Source organism: Microcaecilia unicolor, chromosome 1, assembly GCF_901765095.1.
Source record: "Microcaecilia unicolor chromosome 1, aMicUni1.1, whole genome shotgun sequence".
Taxonomy (NCBI): Eukaryota; Metazoa; Chordata; class Amphibia; order Gymnophiona; family Siphonopidae; genus Microcaecilia; species Microcaecilia unicolor.
In genome coordinates this window covers 242,198,155-242,215,167 of record NC_044031.1, presented here as the reverse complement: position 1 = coordinate 242,215,167, position 17,013 = coordinate 242,198,155, and the positions used below count along the sequence as shown (strand labels likewise).

General features: G+C 45.5%; 1 protein-coding gene across 2 annotated transcripts in view; it reads left to right on the top strand.

Moving 5' to 3' along the window:
• The window catches only part of STX17 (syntaxin 17), a 131,709-nt gene that overhangs the window by 95,717 nt on the left and 18,979 nt on the right, over positions 1-17,013 (top strand). For both annotated transcript variants that reach the window (XM_030205141.1, XM_030205145.1), the window contains one exon: positions 9,890-9,940. In XM_030205141.1, the coding sequence (XP_030061001.1) occupies positions 9,890-9,940 (51 nt within the window). The remainder of the gene's footprint in view (positions 1-9,889; positions 9,941-17,013) is intronic.

Sequence of the window (17,013 nt, the reverse complement as noted above, 5' to 3'; positions counted from 1 at the left end):
CTGCAGTTGGCTCCGCCCCCCGAAAACGATCGCTACACTACCCGCCCTCTTCTCCCCAGATCCTTTTCCTTTTTTTTTTTTGTTTAAATTTACCTCTGTCCGGCGGCAGTGTAGCGTTAGTGAGAAGGAGGTGGCGCTCCCCCGCCCCGACGTGTCAGTCTTCCCTTCGCTCAGTGTCCTGCCTTCTTCTGACGTCATTTCTGATGTCAGAAGAAGGCGGAACTGAGCGAAGGGAAGACTGACACGTCGGGGCGGGGGAGCGCTGCCTCCTCACTAACGCTACGCTGCCGCCGGACAGAGGTAAATTTAAACAAAAAAAAAAAGGAAAAGGATCTGGGGAGAAGAGGGCGAGGTAAGCATGGTGCGGCGGGGCGCCCCCCAGAGGATGGCGCCCTCCTGCCATGCTTACCTCGCTTACTGTGTTGGCACGGCCCTGCTTCCTCTCACTCATTATCTTGCCACCCCTTCATGGCCTGTCCCACATGGTTTCACCATTTTCACTATTTCCCCTTCTTCCACTGTTGTAGCCCAGTATTTCCTCTCCCTGTTCCCACCCCCACCATAACCTAACGTCTCCCTGCCCTTTGTCTCCACATCCCTATCATCTTCCTGTCCCATCTCTCTACCCTCCTGCCACCCCTTCCATGATCATTCATCTCTTCCTCTTTCTCTCCTCCATGGTCCAGCATTTCTCCCTCTCTCTTTCCTGCTGTTGTTCCCATCCCACACTATCCCACATGAGCCAGCATTTCTCCCTACCTCCTCCCCTCCCATTGTTCAGCACCTGCCTCTCCCTCCCTTCCTTCCCTGGGTCCAACATCTTTCTACTTCTTCCAACTGCTCTCCTATCTAGCATCTCTCCCTTCCTCCCCACAACTCCCGAGTCCAGCATCTTTCCCTCTCTCTTCCATCCCTCCACCCCATCGCCATCTCTCTCTCCTCCTCCCCCTGTTCCCAGGCCCATCGTTTCTTCATCCAATACCACCCCCTCCGGTCTTCTTTAAAATAGCTCCAGGGGGCCCCCTCAGGGCCCCCCATCTTTTCCCTCTTCATGCCACCCCAATCCGAGCTCTCCCTCCCTTCTCTATCTGCCTTAGATCGTGTTTTTGTTGACAGGGGATTGTAGGCATGGCAGCGATTCTTATATGCTGCCTGTGACTGCTTCTGCGCTGTTCCTATGCCACGTTCCAAACAGGAAGTTGCATCAGAAGGAGGTGGAATGTGGCAGAAGAACAGCTCCGGGACAGTCACAGGCAGCATATCAGAATCGCTGCATTGCTGACGAGCCCTGTAAACAAAAACATGATGTAAGGTAGATGGGGAAGGAAGGGAGACTTCAGATCAGGGTGGCAAGAAGGGGGAAGAGATGACGAACTGCTGGGGGCCCCTGCAGCTGTGGGGCCCAGGGCAGGTGCCCTGTTTGCTACCCCCCCCCACTCCCCCCAATGCCGGCATTGCAGAGGTGCCACAGTATAATGCATTCTCCGAGGGCAAGCAGGCTGCTTGCTCTCACATGTGGGTTGACGTCCGCGTCGGCCTAGGAAACGGAGCGAATTTTTGAAGTAAAATAAAAAGTTTTGACTGCGCATGCGCGGACAACTTCCCGCCCGTCGCGCGATTGTGCTCTTTCTTTTTTTTGTCCGCAATGAGGTGACAGGATTTTTCTACTCTTCTCGTTTTTGGCCCAGGAATAGAGTCTGACAACTATTTTCTTTCTATTATTATTTTGTCATTTTCTTAAAAAAAACATATTTATTCCCTTAGTCTCTTTTAGGTTTTTGCTTATTTTTAAGTTTCTTTTCTTTTCTACGTGGCCAGCCCTTTTTGTACCCTTTACTTTTTTTTGGCACGATCGCGTTGTTTAATTTTGCCGAAACTGTTTTTCCTTCCATGTCATCGAAGACACCCAGCGGCTTCAAACGTTGTACTCGGTGCCACCAGACCATCTGAGGTACCGATACCCATGCTTGGTGTATCCATTGCCTAGGGTCCAACCCTAGCCCAGCCACTTGTAGTCTGTGTCTTCGTATGAAGAAACGGCCCCAAGCATCTCGAGAAGCTCAATGGGAAAAGCTTTTGGGGGCTCGGTCCGGTCCTTTGATGTTGACATCGACATCGGTACCTTTGACGTTGGTGGAGGAAGCTTCGCCGCAGTCCGAGCGGGCGTCGGCCTCTCGACATCGCCATCAAGGACATCGTTCCTTGGCATCGAGGCTGATCCAGTGTTCGAGTACCTTAAGAGAGGTCTTATCTGATACTGAGCAGGAGCGTTCGTGGAAGTCAGAGGAAGATCCCAGGTACTTTTCTTCTGATGAGTCCTGTGGGATTCCCTCTGAACCTTCCCCTCCACCAGAGAGGAGACTATCTCCACCAGAGAGTCTTTCCTTTTCCTCTTTTGTCCGGGAAATGGCTACGGCTATTCCCTTCCCTGTGGAGGTTGAGGATGAGCCCACATCTGAGATGCTCGAAGTCCTGGACTATTCTTCTCCACCTAAAGAGGCTGTGACAGACCCTCTGCATAAGGTACTGAAGGAAGTGCTTATGTGAAACTGGTCGACGCCTCTGTCTGGCCCTGTGGTTCCCAAGAAAGCTGAATCCCAGTATCGGATCCATGGTGAACCAGGATTGATGAGGTCTCAGTTACCCCACAATTCTATGGTGGTAGATTCCTCCCTCAAGAGAGCCAGGAGTACTAGAGACTATGCTTTGGTGCCCCCAGGCAGAAAAGCTAGGACTCTTGATTCTTTTGGGAGGAAGACGTATCAGGCCGCTATGCTCGCTGCCAAGATCCAATCATTCCAGCTCTTCACGAGTGTTCACTTGCGGGACACGATAAGGCAACTGTCTAGCTTGGTTGATGCACTCCCTCTGGAGCAAGCCGAGCCTTTTCGCCAGGTGGTCAGGCATCAGAAGGCGTGTCGAAAATTCCTGGCCAGGGGTACATTCGACACTTGATGTAGCATCCAGGATCCAGTGATGCGTAGACTTTCATGGCTGCGTGTCTCTGACCTGGATCATTCGGTCCAGCAGCGAATGGTGGATGTTTCTTGTCCGGGGGACAACCTTTTTGGTGAAAAAGTAGAGGATCTTGTTGATCAGATCATGAAGCATAATGATGCTATGGATTCTCTCTCCCACCGGGTGTCTTCTGCTACTACCTCCTCATCTAGGAGGTATTTTGGGGGGAAGAGAAGTGCTCCCTATACCTATCCTAGGCGTAGGTACACTCCTGCTTCTCGACAGCCTTCCGAAGCTCAGCCCCAGCGTGCTTGTTCTCGTCAACAGCGTGCGTCTAAGGCCCATGCTGCTCCCCAGCAAAAGCAGGGAACGGGCTTTTGACTAGCTCCAGTTCAGCATAGCCTCTGTAAAAGTGTCCGTACCGGATGACTTTCCGGTTGGGGGGAGGTTGATATTTTTTCACCAAAGGTGGCCTCTCATAACCTCCGACCGGTGGGTCCTTCAAATAGTCCGGTCAGGATACACCCTCAATCTGGAATCCAAATCTGCAAATTGCCCACCAGGAGCTCATTCTTACAGTTCCCAGCACAAACAGGTACTTGCAGAGGAACTCTCCGCCCTTCTGAAGGCCCAAGCGGTCGAACCCATTCCACCAGGGGAAGAAGGGCTGGGATTCTATTCCAGGTACTTGTGCAGAAAAAGATGGGGGGGGGGGGGGGGATGCGTCCCATCCTAGACCTGAGGGCCCTGAACAAATTTCTTGTCCGAGAAAAGTTCAGGATGGTTTACCTGGGCACCCTTCTTCCCATGATTCAAGAAAACGATTGGCTATGCTCTCTGGACTTAAAGGATGCTTACACACACATTTCGATACTCCCAGCTCACAGGAAGTATCTTCGATTTCGGCTGGGAACACAGCACTTTCAGTCCTGTTTGTCTGTCCTAATTAGATTATAAGCTCTGTCAAGCAGGGACTGTCTCTTCTTGTTCAAGTGTACAGCGCTGCGTACATCTAGTAGCGCTATAGAAATGATAAGTAGTAGTAGTACTGTGTACTGCCCTTTGGTCTGGCGTCTGCGCCCAGAGTGTTCACAAAGTTCCTAGCGGTAGTTGCAGCGTCGCTACGCAGACTGGGAGTGCAAGTGTTCCTTTATCTCAATGATTGGTTGGTGAAGAGCACCTCGAAGGCAGGCGCTCTACAGTCCATGTGAATGACTATTCAGGTGCTAGAGCTACTGGGGTTTGTGATCAATTACTCCGTCCCATCTCACCCCAGTTCAAAAGTTGGAATTCATTGGAGCTCTGTTGAACACAAAGACAGCTCGAGCTTATCTTCCCGAGGCAAGGGCAGACAACCTCCTGTCCCTGGTGTCCATAGTTTGAGCGTGTCAACAGATCACGGCTCAGCAGATGTTGAGACTTCTGGGGCACATGGCCTCCACAGTTCATGTCACACCCATGGCATGTCTACATATGAGATCAGCTCAATGGACCCTTGCTTCCCAGTGGTATCAAGCTGCGGGGAGTCTAGAGGATGTAATCCAACTGTCCACCGACTTCCGGAATTCTCTGCAGTGGTGGACAATTCGATCCAATTTGACCTTGGGATGCCCATTCCAAATTCCTCAGCCACAAAAAGTGCTGACGACGGATGCATCCCTCCTGGGGTGGGGAGCTCATGTAGATGGGCTTCACACTCAAGGAGCCTGGTCCTTTCAGGAAAAAGGTCTTCAGATCAATCTCCTGGAATTGCGAGCGATCTGGAATGCTCTAAAAGCTTTCAGAGACCGGCTGTCCAACCAAATCATATTGATTCAGACAAACAATCAGGTTACCATGTATTACACCAACAAGCAGGGGGGCACCGGATCTCGCCTTCTGTGTCAGGAAGCTGTCCAGATGTGGCATTGGGTGCGCCGTCACGGCATGTTTCTGCAAGCCATTTATCTGGCAGGCGTAAACAACAGTGTGGCCGACAGGCTGAGCAGGATAATGCAACCTCATGAGTGGTCACTGAACATGGGCATAGCCCACAAGATCTTCCAAGCGTGAGGCACCCCCTCAGTGGATCTTTTTGCCACTCAGATCACAAGGTCCCTCAGTTCTGTTCCAGGCTTCAGGCCCATGACAGACTAGCGTCAGATGCCTTTCTCCTGCATTGGGGAACAGGCATCCTGTATGCGTATTCTCCCATTCCTCTAGTGGGGAAGACTTTGCTGAAACTCAAGCAAGACTGCGGAACCTTGATTCTGATTGCTCCCTTCTGGCCGCGTCACATCTGGTTCCCTCTTCTTCTGGAGTTGTCCTCCGAGGAACTGTGGAGATTGGAGTGTTTTCCAACCCTCATCACCCAGAACGAGGGGTCATTTCTGCATCCCAACCTCCAGTCTCTGGCTCTCATGGCCTGGATGTCGAGAGCTTAGAATTCACCTCCTTGGATCTTTCAGAGGGTGTCTCCCGAGTCTTGCTTGCTTCCAGGAAAGATTCCACAAAGAGGTGTTACTGGGGTTCTTCAGCTTGGAGAAAAGGCGGCTGAGGGGAGATATGATAGAGTTCTATAAGATAATGAATGGAATGGAACGGTTCGATGTGGAGCATCTGTTTATGCTTTCCAAAAATACTAGGACAAAGGGGCATGCAATGAAGCTGCAATGTAATAAATTTAAAACGAATTGGAGGAAGCTTTTTTTCACTCAAGGCGTAGTTAGTCTCTGGAATTCGTTGCTGGAAAAAGTGGTTAAGGCGGTTGACTTAGCGGACTTTAAAAAAGGTTTGGACAGCTTCCTGGAGGAAAAGGCCATAGAATGTTATTGAATGGACGTGGGAATACTCCACTATTTCTGAGATGGGCGGGACAAATTGTTTGTTCTTTTGGCCGCTGTCGGAGACAGGGTGCTGGGCTCGATGGACCCTTGGTCTGTCCCGGCATGGCGATGCTTATGTACTCTTTCAAATGGAGGAGGTTTGCCTTCTGGTGTGACAGCAAGGCCCTAGATCCTCTTTCTTGTCCTACACAGACCCTGCTTGAATACCTTCTACACTTGTCGGAATCTGGTCTCAAGACCAACTCCGTAAGGGTTCACCTTAGTGCGATTAGTGCTTATCATTGCCGTGTAGAGGGTAAGCCTATTTCTGGACAGCCTTTAGTTGTTCGCTTCATGAGAGGTTTGCTTTTGTCAAAGCCCCCGGTCAAACCTCCACCAATGTCATCGGATCTCAACGTCGTTCTCCCCCAGCCGATGAAAGCTCCTTTTGAGCCACTGAATTCCTGCCATCTGAAGTACTTGACCTGGAAGGTCGTTTTCTTGGTGGCTGTTACTTCAGCTCGTAGGGTCAGTGAGCTTCATGCCTTGGTAGTGCATGCACCTTTTATCAAGTTTCATCACAACAGAGTAGTCCTCCGCACTCACCCTAAGTTCCTGCCGAAGGTGGTGTCGGAATTCCATCTGAACCACTCAGTTGTCTTGCCAACATTCTTTCCCCGTCCTCATACCTGCCCTGGTGAAAGCAGTTTGCATACCTTGGACTGCAAGTGAGCATTGGCCTTTTACGTGGAGCAGACAAAGCCCTTCAGACAGTCTGCCCAGTTGTTTGTTTCTTTCGATCCCAACAGGAGGGGAGTTGTCATCGGAAAATGCACAATCTCCAATTGGCTAGCAGATTGCATTTCCTTCACTTATGCCCAAGCTGGGCTGACTCTAGAAGGCCATGCCACTGCTCATAATGTTAGAGCCATGGCTGTGTCAGTGGTTCACTTAGTCAGCCTCCATTGAAGAGATTTGCAAGGCTTCAACGTGGTCATCAGTCCACACATTCACATCTCACTACTGCCTTCAGCAGGATACCCGACTCGACAGTTGGTTTGGGCAGTCAGTGCTGCAGAATCTGTTCGGGGTTTAGAATCCAACTCCACCCCCCTAGGCCCATTTTTGTTCTGTTCCAGGCTGCACTCTCAGTTAGTTGTTTATGGTTTCAGGTCAATCTATGTTATGTCCTTGCCGTTGCGAGGCCCAATTGACCAATTTTCATTGTTTTGAGTGAGCTTGGATGCTAGGGATACCCCAAATGTGAGAACAAGCAGCCTGTTTGTCCTTGGAGAAAGCGAAGATACTTACCTGTAGCAGGTATTCTCCGAGGACAGCAGGCTGATTGTTCTCACAAACCTGTCCACCTCCCCTTTGGAGTTGTTACTAGTTTGTTGTATGCTTTTTGATTTAACTAAGGGGCATGCTCGTGCAACAGGCGGGAAGTCGTCCGCGCATGCGCAGTGCTCATGATTCACGCGCCAGAAGACTGGGCAAAACTTTTTATTTTGCTTCAAAAAGTTGCTCCGTTTCCTGGGCCGACGCGGACGTCAACCCACATGTGAGAACAATCAGACTGCTGTCCTCGGAGAATACCTGCTACAGGTAAGTATCTTTGCTTTGCAGTAGGCCAGGTGAGAAAGAATTAGCATCTTTACTGTCCAAGCGAATTAACCTTTAAAAAAATTAAGAAAATTGTGATCTTAACTGCTTAAGACCAAAAATATGCCTCCTTTAAAAGGTTATTAACCTGGTATTCCATTGAAAAGGAGGAGTCCAGCAATATCCTCAAAACTTTAGAACATTTTTTTTTACTGGCAGCTCCTCAGCTTATCTCATTGGAATGGACACTGTTAATGTTATTTGGAGAGTTATCAAACCAGAGAACTTTGTATTCAGTTTTAATGAATGAGAGAGAGCCCACTTGTTTATCTTTTCTATGCATGTGTAAGTTTGGTCTAATGTCTATGCAGAGGGGACCAGAACAAAGATATCACCTACATAAGAGAACAAAACTTCATCCATTTGTAGTGATATTGTACCTATGAAACTCATATAAATGTTAAACAGGTTAGGTGACAGACGAGACCACTGGGGAACTCCACAAGGTGGTTGCCAAACAAAAGATGAATCGGTATCCTTAACACAATATAGTCTTAGAAAGTCCTAGAACCAGTTAAAGACAGTCTTGAAAACTCCGAGCTCACTCAACTTTAATAATCATAATCATGTCAAAGGCAGTTGAAATATCAAATTGACGAAATGTCATCTCATGCCCCTAAATGAATGGTCTGTTGCTGTAAGATTCCAACACTGTTATCAGTATTTATGTGCTATGTAATGGTCTAAATCCAAACTGAGATAGGTGCAAACTATTATGATCATTCAAATATCTGGAAATTTGCAATCCTACAATCAACTCATGAAGTTTTGTCAGGAAAAGAATACTTGAGTCGAAAAGTAGCTCAGATTCAGGGATTGGCATTAATATAATGCTACTACTACTACTACTACTATTTAGCATTTCTATAGCGCTACAAGGCATACGCTGCGCTGTACAAACATAGAAGAAAGACAGTCCCTGCTCAAAGAGCTTACAATCTAATAGACAAAAAATAAATAAAGTAAGCAAATCAAATCAATTAATGTGAACGGGAAGGAAGAGAGGAGGGTAGGTGGAGGCGAGTGGTTACAAGTGGTTACGAGTCAAAAGCAATGTTAAAGAGGTGGATTTTCAGTCTAGATTTAAAGGTGGCCAAGGATGGGGCAAGACGTAGGGGCTCAGGAAGTTTATTCCAGGCGTAGGGTGCAGCGAGACAGAAGGCGCGAAGTCTGGAGTTGGCAGTAGTGGAGAAGGGAACAGATAAGTAGGATTTATCCATGGAGCGGAGTGCACGGGAAGGGGTGTAGGGAAGGACGAGTGTGGAGAGATACTGGGGAGCAGCAGAGTGAATACATTTATAGGTTAGTAGAAGAAGTTTGAACAGGATGCGAAAACGGATAGGGAGCCAGTGAAGGGTCTTGAGGAGAGGGGTAGTATGAGTAAAGCGACCCTGGCGGAAGATGAGACGGGCAGCAGAGTTTTGAACCGACTGGAGAGGGGAGAGGTGACTAAGTGGGAGGCCAGCAAGAAGCAGATTGCAGTAGTCTAAACGAGAGGTGACAAGGGTGTGGATGAGGGTTTTGGTAGAGTGCTCGGAAAGAAAGGGGCGGATTTTATCTAATGCCTTAGATAAAGGAGACAACCAGAGCAAAGAACAGTTTATAAATATCACTATCCAGGAAATAACAGAAGGTGGGGTCCTTTATTAAAAATGGCAACTATCAAGTATATAACTGGAAAAAGAAAGTTTACTGATAAGTGTATCTTTCTCTGACAGTAACTCAGTTGTCCATGGTCTGTCACGTCAATCCCCTGGTGATTTCCATCTGAGACAATTGAACATCCAAGTTCTTATTGGAAAATGATTTGGCATCAGGTTAACTTTCTTAAAAAAAATAGGTAGCAAGTTCATTTGCTGTTGGTTGCTGAACCTGCACATTAGCATCAAACGCTGATGTCTCAGTAAGGGTTTGTACAATTGAAAAGCTTATTTTGGTCTGGTTAAGGATATCCATATAAATCTAACTTTCTATTTATGTATCTTAGCTGGTTTTTCCAAGTCAATTTAATGGAAATGTCGCCTGACTTACTATTCCCGTTCCAGCCTATGACATTTCTGTTTCAAATCCTTCAACTCTTGAGTGTACCAGAATTATTTTCTAACAGTCAGAGGTGCAATATCATCCAGTATATTTACAACAGAATTGCTACAGTCTGATAACATTATTTTTGAATCAAATCCCTCTAAGCTGTAGGCAACTCGTGACTGAAATGTATCCTTATCATTTTTGCCTCTACTATTAAACAATTTATAGAATCTGACCTAGTTAAATGTTTAATATAAATTCAGATAGCAAATGGACCATGGAACAGGACTCCAATTATAAGAGAAAACCAGCTTGTCAGTCAATGGAGTGCCATTGTTCGTGTGTGGGAACAGTTGTCTAATAAAATAAATCAGCACTTTATTTTTCATTAAGCAAGAGTGTGAAACCAAAGTAATATGAATTTTATTCACTTCCAGGATTTGATTGAACTCAACAGTCTTGTGACTCAGTTTGCTGAAGTGTTACATGTGAGTATTTCAAATCTCCTTTCCATGAGGTGATAACATTTTTAGAATTCACTTACAACGGCTTCATTTATTTTAAAAAAATGCAAGTGTACCTACATTTATTGTATGTTTTATATTTTATTTGTATGCATATCATATTGCCTACCAGAGTGCTTTATATACAGAATGAAAAGCAGCAATAGACCTATTATATGAACCATAGTCATAAACAGAGAGTTGAAAGGATATTGAGGGTAAATAGTTATACGTCAAATCTTTGAAAGGTTGTGTGACATAGTTGATAGATAATGGTAATATACTACAAAATGGAGGTGACCTTCATATACAAGAACAGCAAAATGGAGAGGAAGGACTATGTAGCTTAGAAGAGAGATCTGCAAGGCTTGTAAAGCAAGGTTTACAAGTGAGGATCTCATAGAGACTTGTGAATATATATATACAAATGTTTATATGTGTGGCAAATAGAGTGTTAGGAATTGTTCAGCAAGGAATTGAGATCTTCGATTGCCCCATCTCAAAAATGGAACTAGGAAAGGCACAGACAAGGGTGAGAAATGATAAAAGGTTGGAATGTATTTCTTGTGAAAGCCCTTTCTGTTGCCTGTTCAGCTTGGAGAAGGGACCACAGCAAGGTGCATTTTTTTAGGGTCAATTTATCCCTCCCAATATGGTGGTTCACCCACCAATACCTAGGAAGAAATAAATCACCCAAGGCTGCATCAGTTAGGAGTTTAATTAGATACCTTATTTCTTACCAAGTATTTGTACAATTAGCAGATCAGTGATATCTCACTGGGAGTACGGAACATTGCTATATCTGCTATATCTGAGACATCAAATTATATATATGCAATCAAATACTTTTATTTATTATTCTCCAAGTATATGTACAATCAATTGCTTATGGGAGTACAGTACCACAGCTACACATAGGTGTTCTCTGGGTCTGAGTCCCTAATGTTTTATTTTAGGGTCTTTTTTGCCCTCACCCCAAATTACCAGCTAAAGCCAATTTGCAGATATAAAAGACTCAAGGCTACTTATGAGAAAGCAATAGGATTACTTGCCAATTGATTGGTTTCTCATGGGAGAGCAGCCCTGCTTCCACAAAGGTACTGGCTGTGACTGTCTCCCCATTGAAGTAGGAAGTACAATCACTTATATACTTTCATTAACATAACAGGTCATACATAGGTAATCTGACAATAATCCCATTTATTGGATATACAGTGGGGGAAATAAGTATTTGATCCCTTGCTGATTTTGTAAGTTTGCCCACTGACAAAGACATGAGCAGCCCATAATTGAAGGGTAGGTTATTGGTAACAGTGAGAGATAGCACATCACAAATTAAATCCGGAAAATCACATTGTGGAAAGTATATGAATTTATTTGCATTCTGCAGAGGGAAATAAGTATTTGATCCCCCACCAACCAGTAAGAGATCTGGCCCCTACAGACCAGGTAGATGCTCCAAATCAACTCGTTACCTGCATGACAGACAGCTGTCGGCAATGGTCACCTGTATGAAAGACACCTGTCCACAGACTCAGTGAATCAGTCAGACTCTAACCTCTACAAAATGGCCAAGAGCAAGGAGCTGTCTAAGGATGTCAGGGACAAGATCATACACCTGCACAAGGCTGGAATGGGCTACAAAACCATCAGTAAGACGCTGGGCGAGAAGGAGACAACTGTTGGTGCCATAGTAAGAAAATGGAAGAAGTACAAAATGACTGTCAATCGACAAAGATCTGGGGCTCCACGCAAAATCTCACCTCGTGGGGTATCCTTGATCATGAGGAAGGTTAGAAATCAGCCTACAACTACAAGGGGGGAACTTGTCAATGATCTCAAGGCAGCTGGGACCACTGTCACCACGAAAACCATTGGTAACACATTACGACATAACGGATTGCAATCTTGCAGTGCCCGCAAGGTCCCCCTGCTCCGGAAGGCACATGTGACGGCCCGTCTGAAGTTTGCCAGTGAACACCTGGATGATGCCGAGAGTGATTGGGAGAAGGTGCTGTGGTCAGATGAGACAAAAATTGAGCTCTTTGGCATGAACTCAACTCGCCGTGTTTGGAGGAAGAGAAATGCTGCCTATGACCCAAAGAACACCGTCCCCACTGTCAAGCATGGAGGTGGAAATGTTATGTTTTGGGGGTGTTTCTCTGCTAAGGGCACAGGACTACTTCACCGCATCAATGGGAGAATGGATGGGGCCATGTACCGTACAATTCTGAGTGACAACCTCCTTCCCTCCGCCAGGGCCTTAAAAATGGGTCGTGGCTGGGTCTTCCAGCACGACAATGACCCAAAACATACAGCCAAGGCAACAAAGGAGTGGCTCAGGAAGAAGCACATTAGGGTCATGGAGTGGCCTAGCCAGTCACCAGACCTTAATCCCATTGAAAACTTATGGAGGGAGCTGAAGCTGCGAGTTGCCAAGCGACAGCCCAGAACTCTTAATGATTTAGAGATGATCTGCAAAGAGGAGTGGACCAAAATTCCTCCTGACATGTGTGCAAACCTCATCATCAACTACAGAAGACGTCTGACCGCTGTGCTTGCCAACAAGGGTTTGCCACCAAGTATTAGGTCTTGTTTGCCAGAGGGATTAAATACTTATTTCCCTCTGCAGAATGCAAATAAATTCATATACTTTCTACAATGTGATTTTCCGGATTTAATTTGTGATGTGCTATCTCTCACTGTTACCAATAACCTACCCTTCAATTATGGGCTGCTCATGTCTTTGTCAGTGGGCAAACTTACAAAATCAGCAAGGGATCAAATACTTATTTCCCCCACTGTATGCTAATATAATGGTTAACACTGATTGGTTATGGTAATGAGTTGGTTAGTATTTACTGGAAAAGCTAATAATAGACTAGCTCTTCCTGGAAGACTAAGTCATCTTCCTGAGGAGTTTTCTTGTTCTGTTTTTCACTAAAATATCTGTGACCATCATGTTGCTAAACGATGTTACTCTGTTTTTCCACTTACGCCCGTTCCTCATTCTGCTGCATGAGAATGTCACAACAGCTCAGGAGTTTTACTGTAACTCTCGAGTTCAAATTAGAGTTACAGACCTGTACGCTTCTCTGTCATTTTTAGATTCTGAACCAAAGTCAGGCCTTGAACCAAAGCTCTTAGCTATGATGATAATATACAAAGGATATGACAGAGGGTTATAAAATCATGAATTGGGTGTTATTTACTCCTTAAAATAGTACTAGGATGAAGGGATAATCTACAAAACTAACAGGTGATACATTTTAGACCAAATTGAAGATCATTCAGGGGCCTTTTAACGGACATTAGTGAGTATTAAGTGCCACAAACCCTAGGTATAAAATGAGCTTTGTAGCATTTAGCTCATGCTAATGTCCATTAGTGTGTGCTAAGCTTTAGTAAAAGACCTCCTCAGTGATCTGTCAAGCTATGCAATTTATTGATAGAGGATATGCTTAAGGCATCCATCATAGGTGTGTTTTAGTATTTTAAAAGTCCAGAAACATCAAAACTTTGAAAGATGAATATCCTGGCCAGAGTGAAGATGGGCTGAGGAAAATGTCAGAGGGAGGGAGAGGGGCCTTGATTCATCTGGGTGTACCAAAAGGTAGCAGGCAGGAGCCCAGGAAATCTTCAGTCATAGTCCCACTACAAGAACACAAGATATGCCCTCCTGAGTTAAACCAAAGGTCCATCAAGTTCAGCATCCTATCGCCAACAGTGGCCAATCCAGGTCTCATTCTCCCTGTCTCCTCAGCTCGAAACCTTGGGGTCATCTTTGACTCTTCTCTCTCCTTCTCTGCTCATATCCAGCAGACCGCCAAGACCTGTCGTTTCTTTCTTTACAACATCCGTAAAATCCGCCCCTTTCTTTCCGAGCACTCTACCAAAACCCTCATCCACACCCTTGTCACCTCTCGTTTAGACTACTGCAATCTGCTTCTTGCTGGCCTCCCACTTAGTCACCTCTCCCCTCTCCAGTCGGTTCAAAACTCTGCTGCCCGTCTCATCTTCCGCCAGGGTCGCTTTACTCATACTACCCCTCTCCTCAAGACCCTTCACTGGCTCCCTATCCGTTTTTTCGCATCCTGTTCAAACTTCTTCTACTAACCTATAAATGTACTCACTCTGCTGCTCCCCAGTATCTCTCCACACTCGTCCTTCCCTACACCCCTTCCCGTGCACTCCGCTCCATGGATAAATCCTTCTTATCTGTTCCCTTCTCCAGTACTGCCAACTCCAGACTTCGCGCCTTCTGTCTCGCTGCACCCTACGCCTGGAATAAACTTCCTGAGCCCCTACGTCTTGCCCCATCCTTGGCCACCTTTAAATCTAGACTGAAAACCCACCTCTTTAACATTGCTTTTGACTCGTAACCACTCGCCTCCACCTACCCTCCTCTCTTCCTTCCCGTTCACATTAATTGATTTGATTTGCTTACTTTATTTATTTTTTGTCTATTAGATTGTAAGCTCTTTGAGCAGGGACTGTCTTTCTTCTATGTTTGTACAGCGCTGCGTATGCCTTGTAGCGCTATAGAAATGCTAAATAGTAGTAGTAGTAGTAATCTCATTCTCTGTATATTCTTTTCCTTGAATATTTGTACTATTATTTCTTTTCTCTTGTTATCATTAACTTTGAGCCCAATATTCCAAATGATTTAAATGGACAGGAGAGGCTCCTGGCTTGATAAATCGTGCTGAGTGGGTCTGGAGGGAATATTCACTGGCACTGAACTGGGCAGGGCCACTGAATATCTCCCTCTGTCAAATAGCAGTCCTGTCTTTGCTTGGTTAGCTATGCATTGAACATCGGCTGTACCTGCATAAATTTCAGGTATCACTGCTGACCCAGATATTAAATGTTGGTGCCTGGATATGGCTTGGCACTCAGTGTTTAGGTCTAAATTAGATGGTGGTGGTCCGCATTTATAAAAACGCTGACCTCCATAGGCTTAATATTGACCCATTTATGTATTTTTAAAATTTTATACCACATTGGGATATTTGCAGGAAGTACGGTATATCAAGCATCCTAGTAAGATAAACTGAACTAAAATCACTGATTATTTGTGGGATGAGCAGCAAAGAATGGTCTACATTTTGGATCTGTTGGGTACTTTCTAGTGACCTGGATTGGCCACTGTTGGCGATAGGATGCTGAACTTGATGGACCTTTGGTTTAACTCAGGAGGGCATATCTTGTGTTCTTGTAGTGGGACTATGACTGAAGATTTCCTGGGCTCCTGCCTGCTACCTTTTGGTACACCCAGATGAATCAAGGCCCCTCTCCCTCCCTCTGACATTTTCCTCAGCCCATCTTCACTCTGGCCAGGGCAGAAAGAGACATCTGTTTGGGTGGAGGGGTTGCCAGCTGTCCAGAGTGATAAAGTTGCCTTAAAAAAAGAGGAAAATATAGAAGGGACATTGCTTGAGGAGTAGGTAGAGTGGAGATTAGAGCTGTTTGAACCACCAGTGTGTGAGGTATTTATTTATTTATTTTGTGTCATTTGATGTACTGCCTTTTAAATTAATATCAAAGTTGTATACATACCATTATTAAAATACTGAAACGAGCAAACCATACAATGTGACATAGAATACCTAGTGGTACAGAAGGAAGGGTGTGTAGTAGGACAACAATCATTTCCAATAGACAATTAGAGTGGAACACATCAAGGGGACAACTCACATGACAGTACCTTTCTAGGACAGATGGTCCTTATTTACGTTCTTATACTTCCCGAGTCAAGGGCTTAAATCTAATCTCGCAGGTTAAAATAACCAAGTTTACAGACCTGTCTTAAACTTCTGTTAGATCTCCTGCCGAAGTTCCACTAGGAGGGAATTCCACAGTGTCAGCTAAACAGCTAAATGCTGTATGATGTGAGGTATCTAGCCATAGTTTTTGTGTGATGGTACTACCAAATAATTTGCTTCCAGTGATCTCGGGTTACTTGTCCATTGATAAGGAAGATGCAAAGCAAGTTGATAGGAAGGCGTTCCCGTATATAAAGCTCGGTGTCACTTGGCCAGAGCTGTGGTAGTGAGTCAGGGGCAGCAGCAGTGGCATAAGCAGCTTGGATATGTCAGAAGTAGTGTGGGGTTTTAGTGCTGACTGCATTTGTGTCAGGCCACATGGATGGTAACTCCAGAGCATACAAAATACTGTTCTTTATGTGGAAACTACAGGGAAGAACTTTGAGCTGTGCCAGACTTGTGGTGAGAGCTGCATGTTGCTCTCAAGCCATTGAATGGCAGCAAAGTCTATGATAGCTGGATGGTTTAAGGAAGTGTTCTCTTTAGATTATATTCTGAGGGAATAAACCAAATTGGTGAAGTTGGTCTCAAGAAAGGGCACATCTGCAGGGTTTTATTTTCAATTAATAAATCTACAGTGGGGGAAATAAGTATTTGATCCCTTGCTGATTTTGTAAGTTTGCCCACTGACAAAGACATGAGCAGCCCATAATTGAAGGGTAGGTTATTGGTAACAGTGAGAGATAGCACATCACAAATTAAATCCGGAAAATCACATTGTGGAAAGTATATGAATTTATTTGCATTCTGCAGAGGGAAATAAGTATTTAATCCCTCTGGCAAACAAGACCTAATACTTGGTGGCAAAACCCTTGTTGGCAAGCACAGCGGTCAGACGTCTTCTGTAGTTGATGATGAGGTTTGCACACATGTCAGGAGGAATTTTGGTCCACTCCTCTTTGCAGATCATCTCTAAATCATTAAGAGTTCTGGGCTGTCGCTTGGCAACTCGCATCTTCAGCTCCCTCCATAAGTTTTCAATGGGATTAAGGTCTGGTGACTGGCTAGGCCACTCCATGACCCTAATGTGCTTCTTCCTGAGCCACTCCTTTGTTGCCTTGGCTGTATGTTTTGGGTCATTGTCGTGCTGGAAGACCCAGCCACGACCCATTTTTAAGGCCCTGGCGGAGGGAAGGAGGTTGTCACTCAGAATTGTACGGTACATGGCCCCATCCATTCTCCCATTGATGCGGTGAAGTAGTCCTGTGCCCTTAGCAGAGAAACACCCCCAAA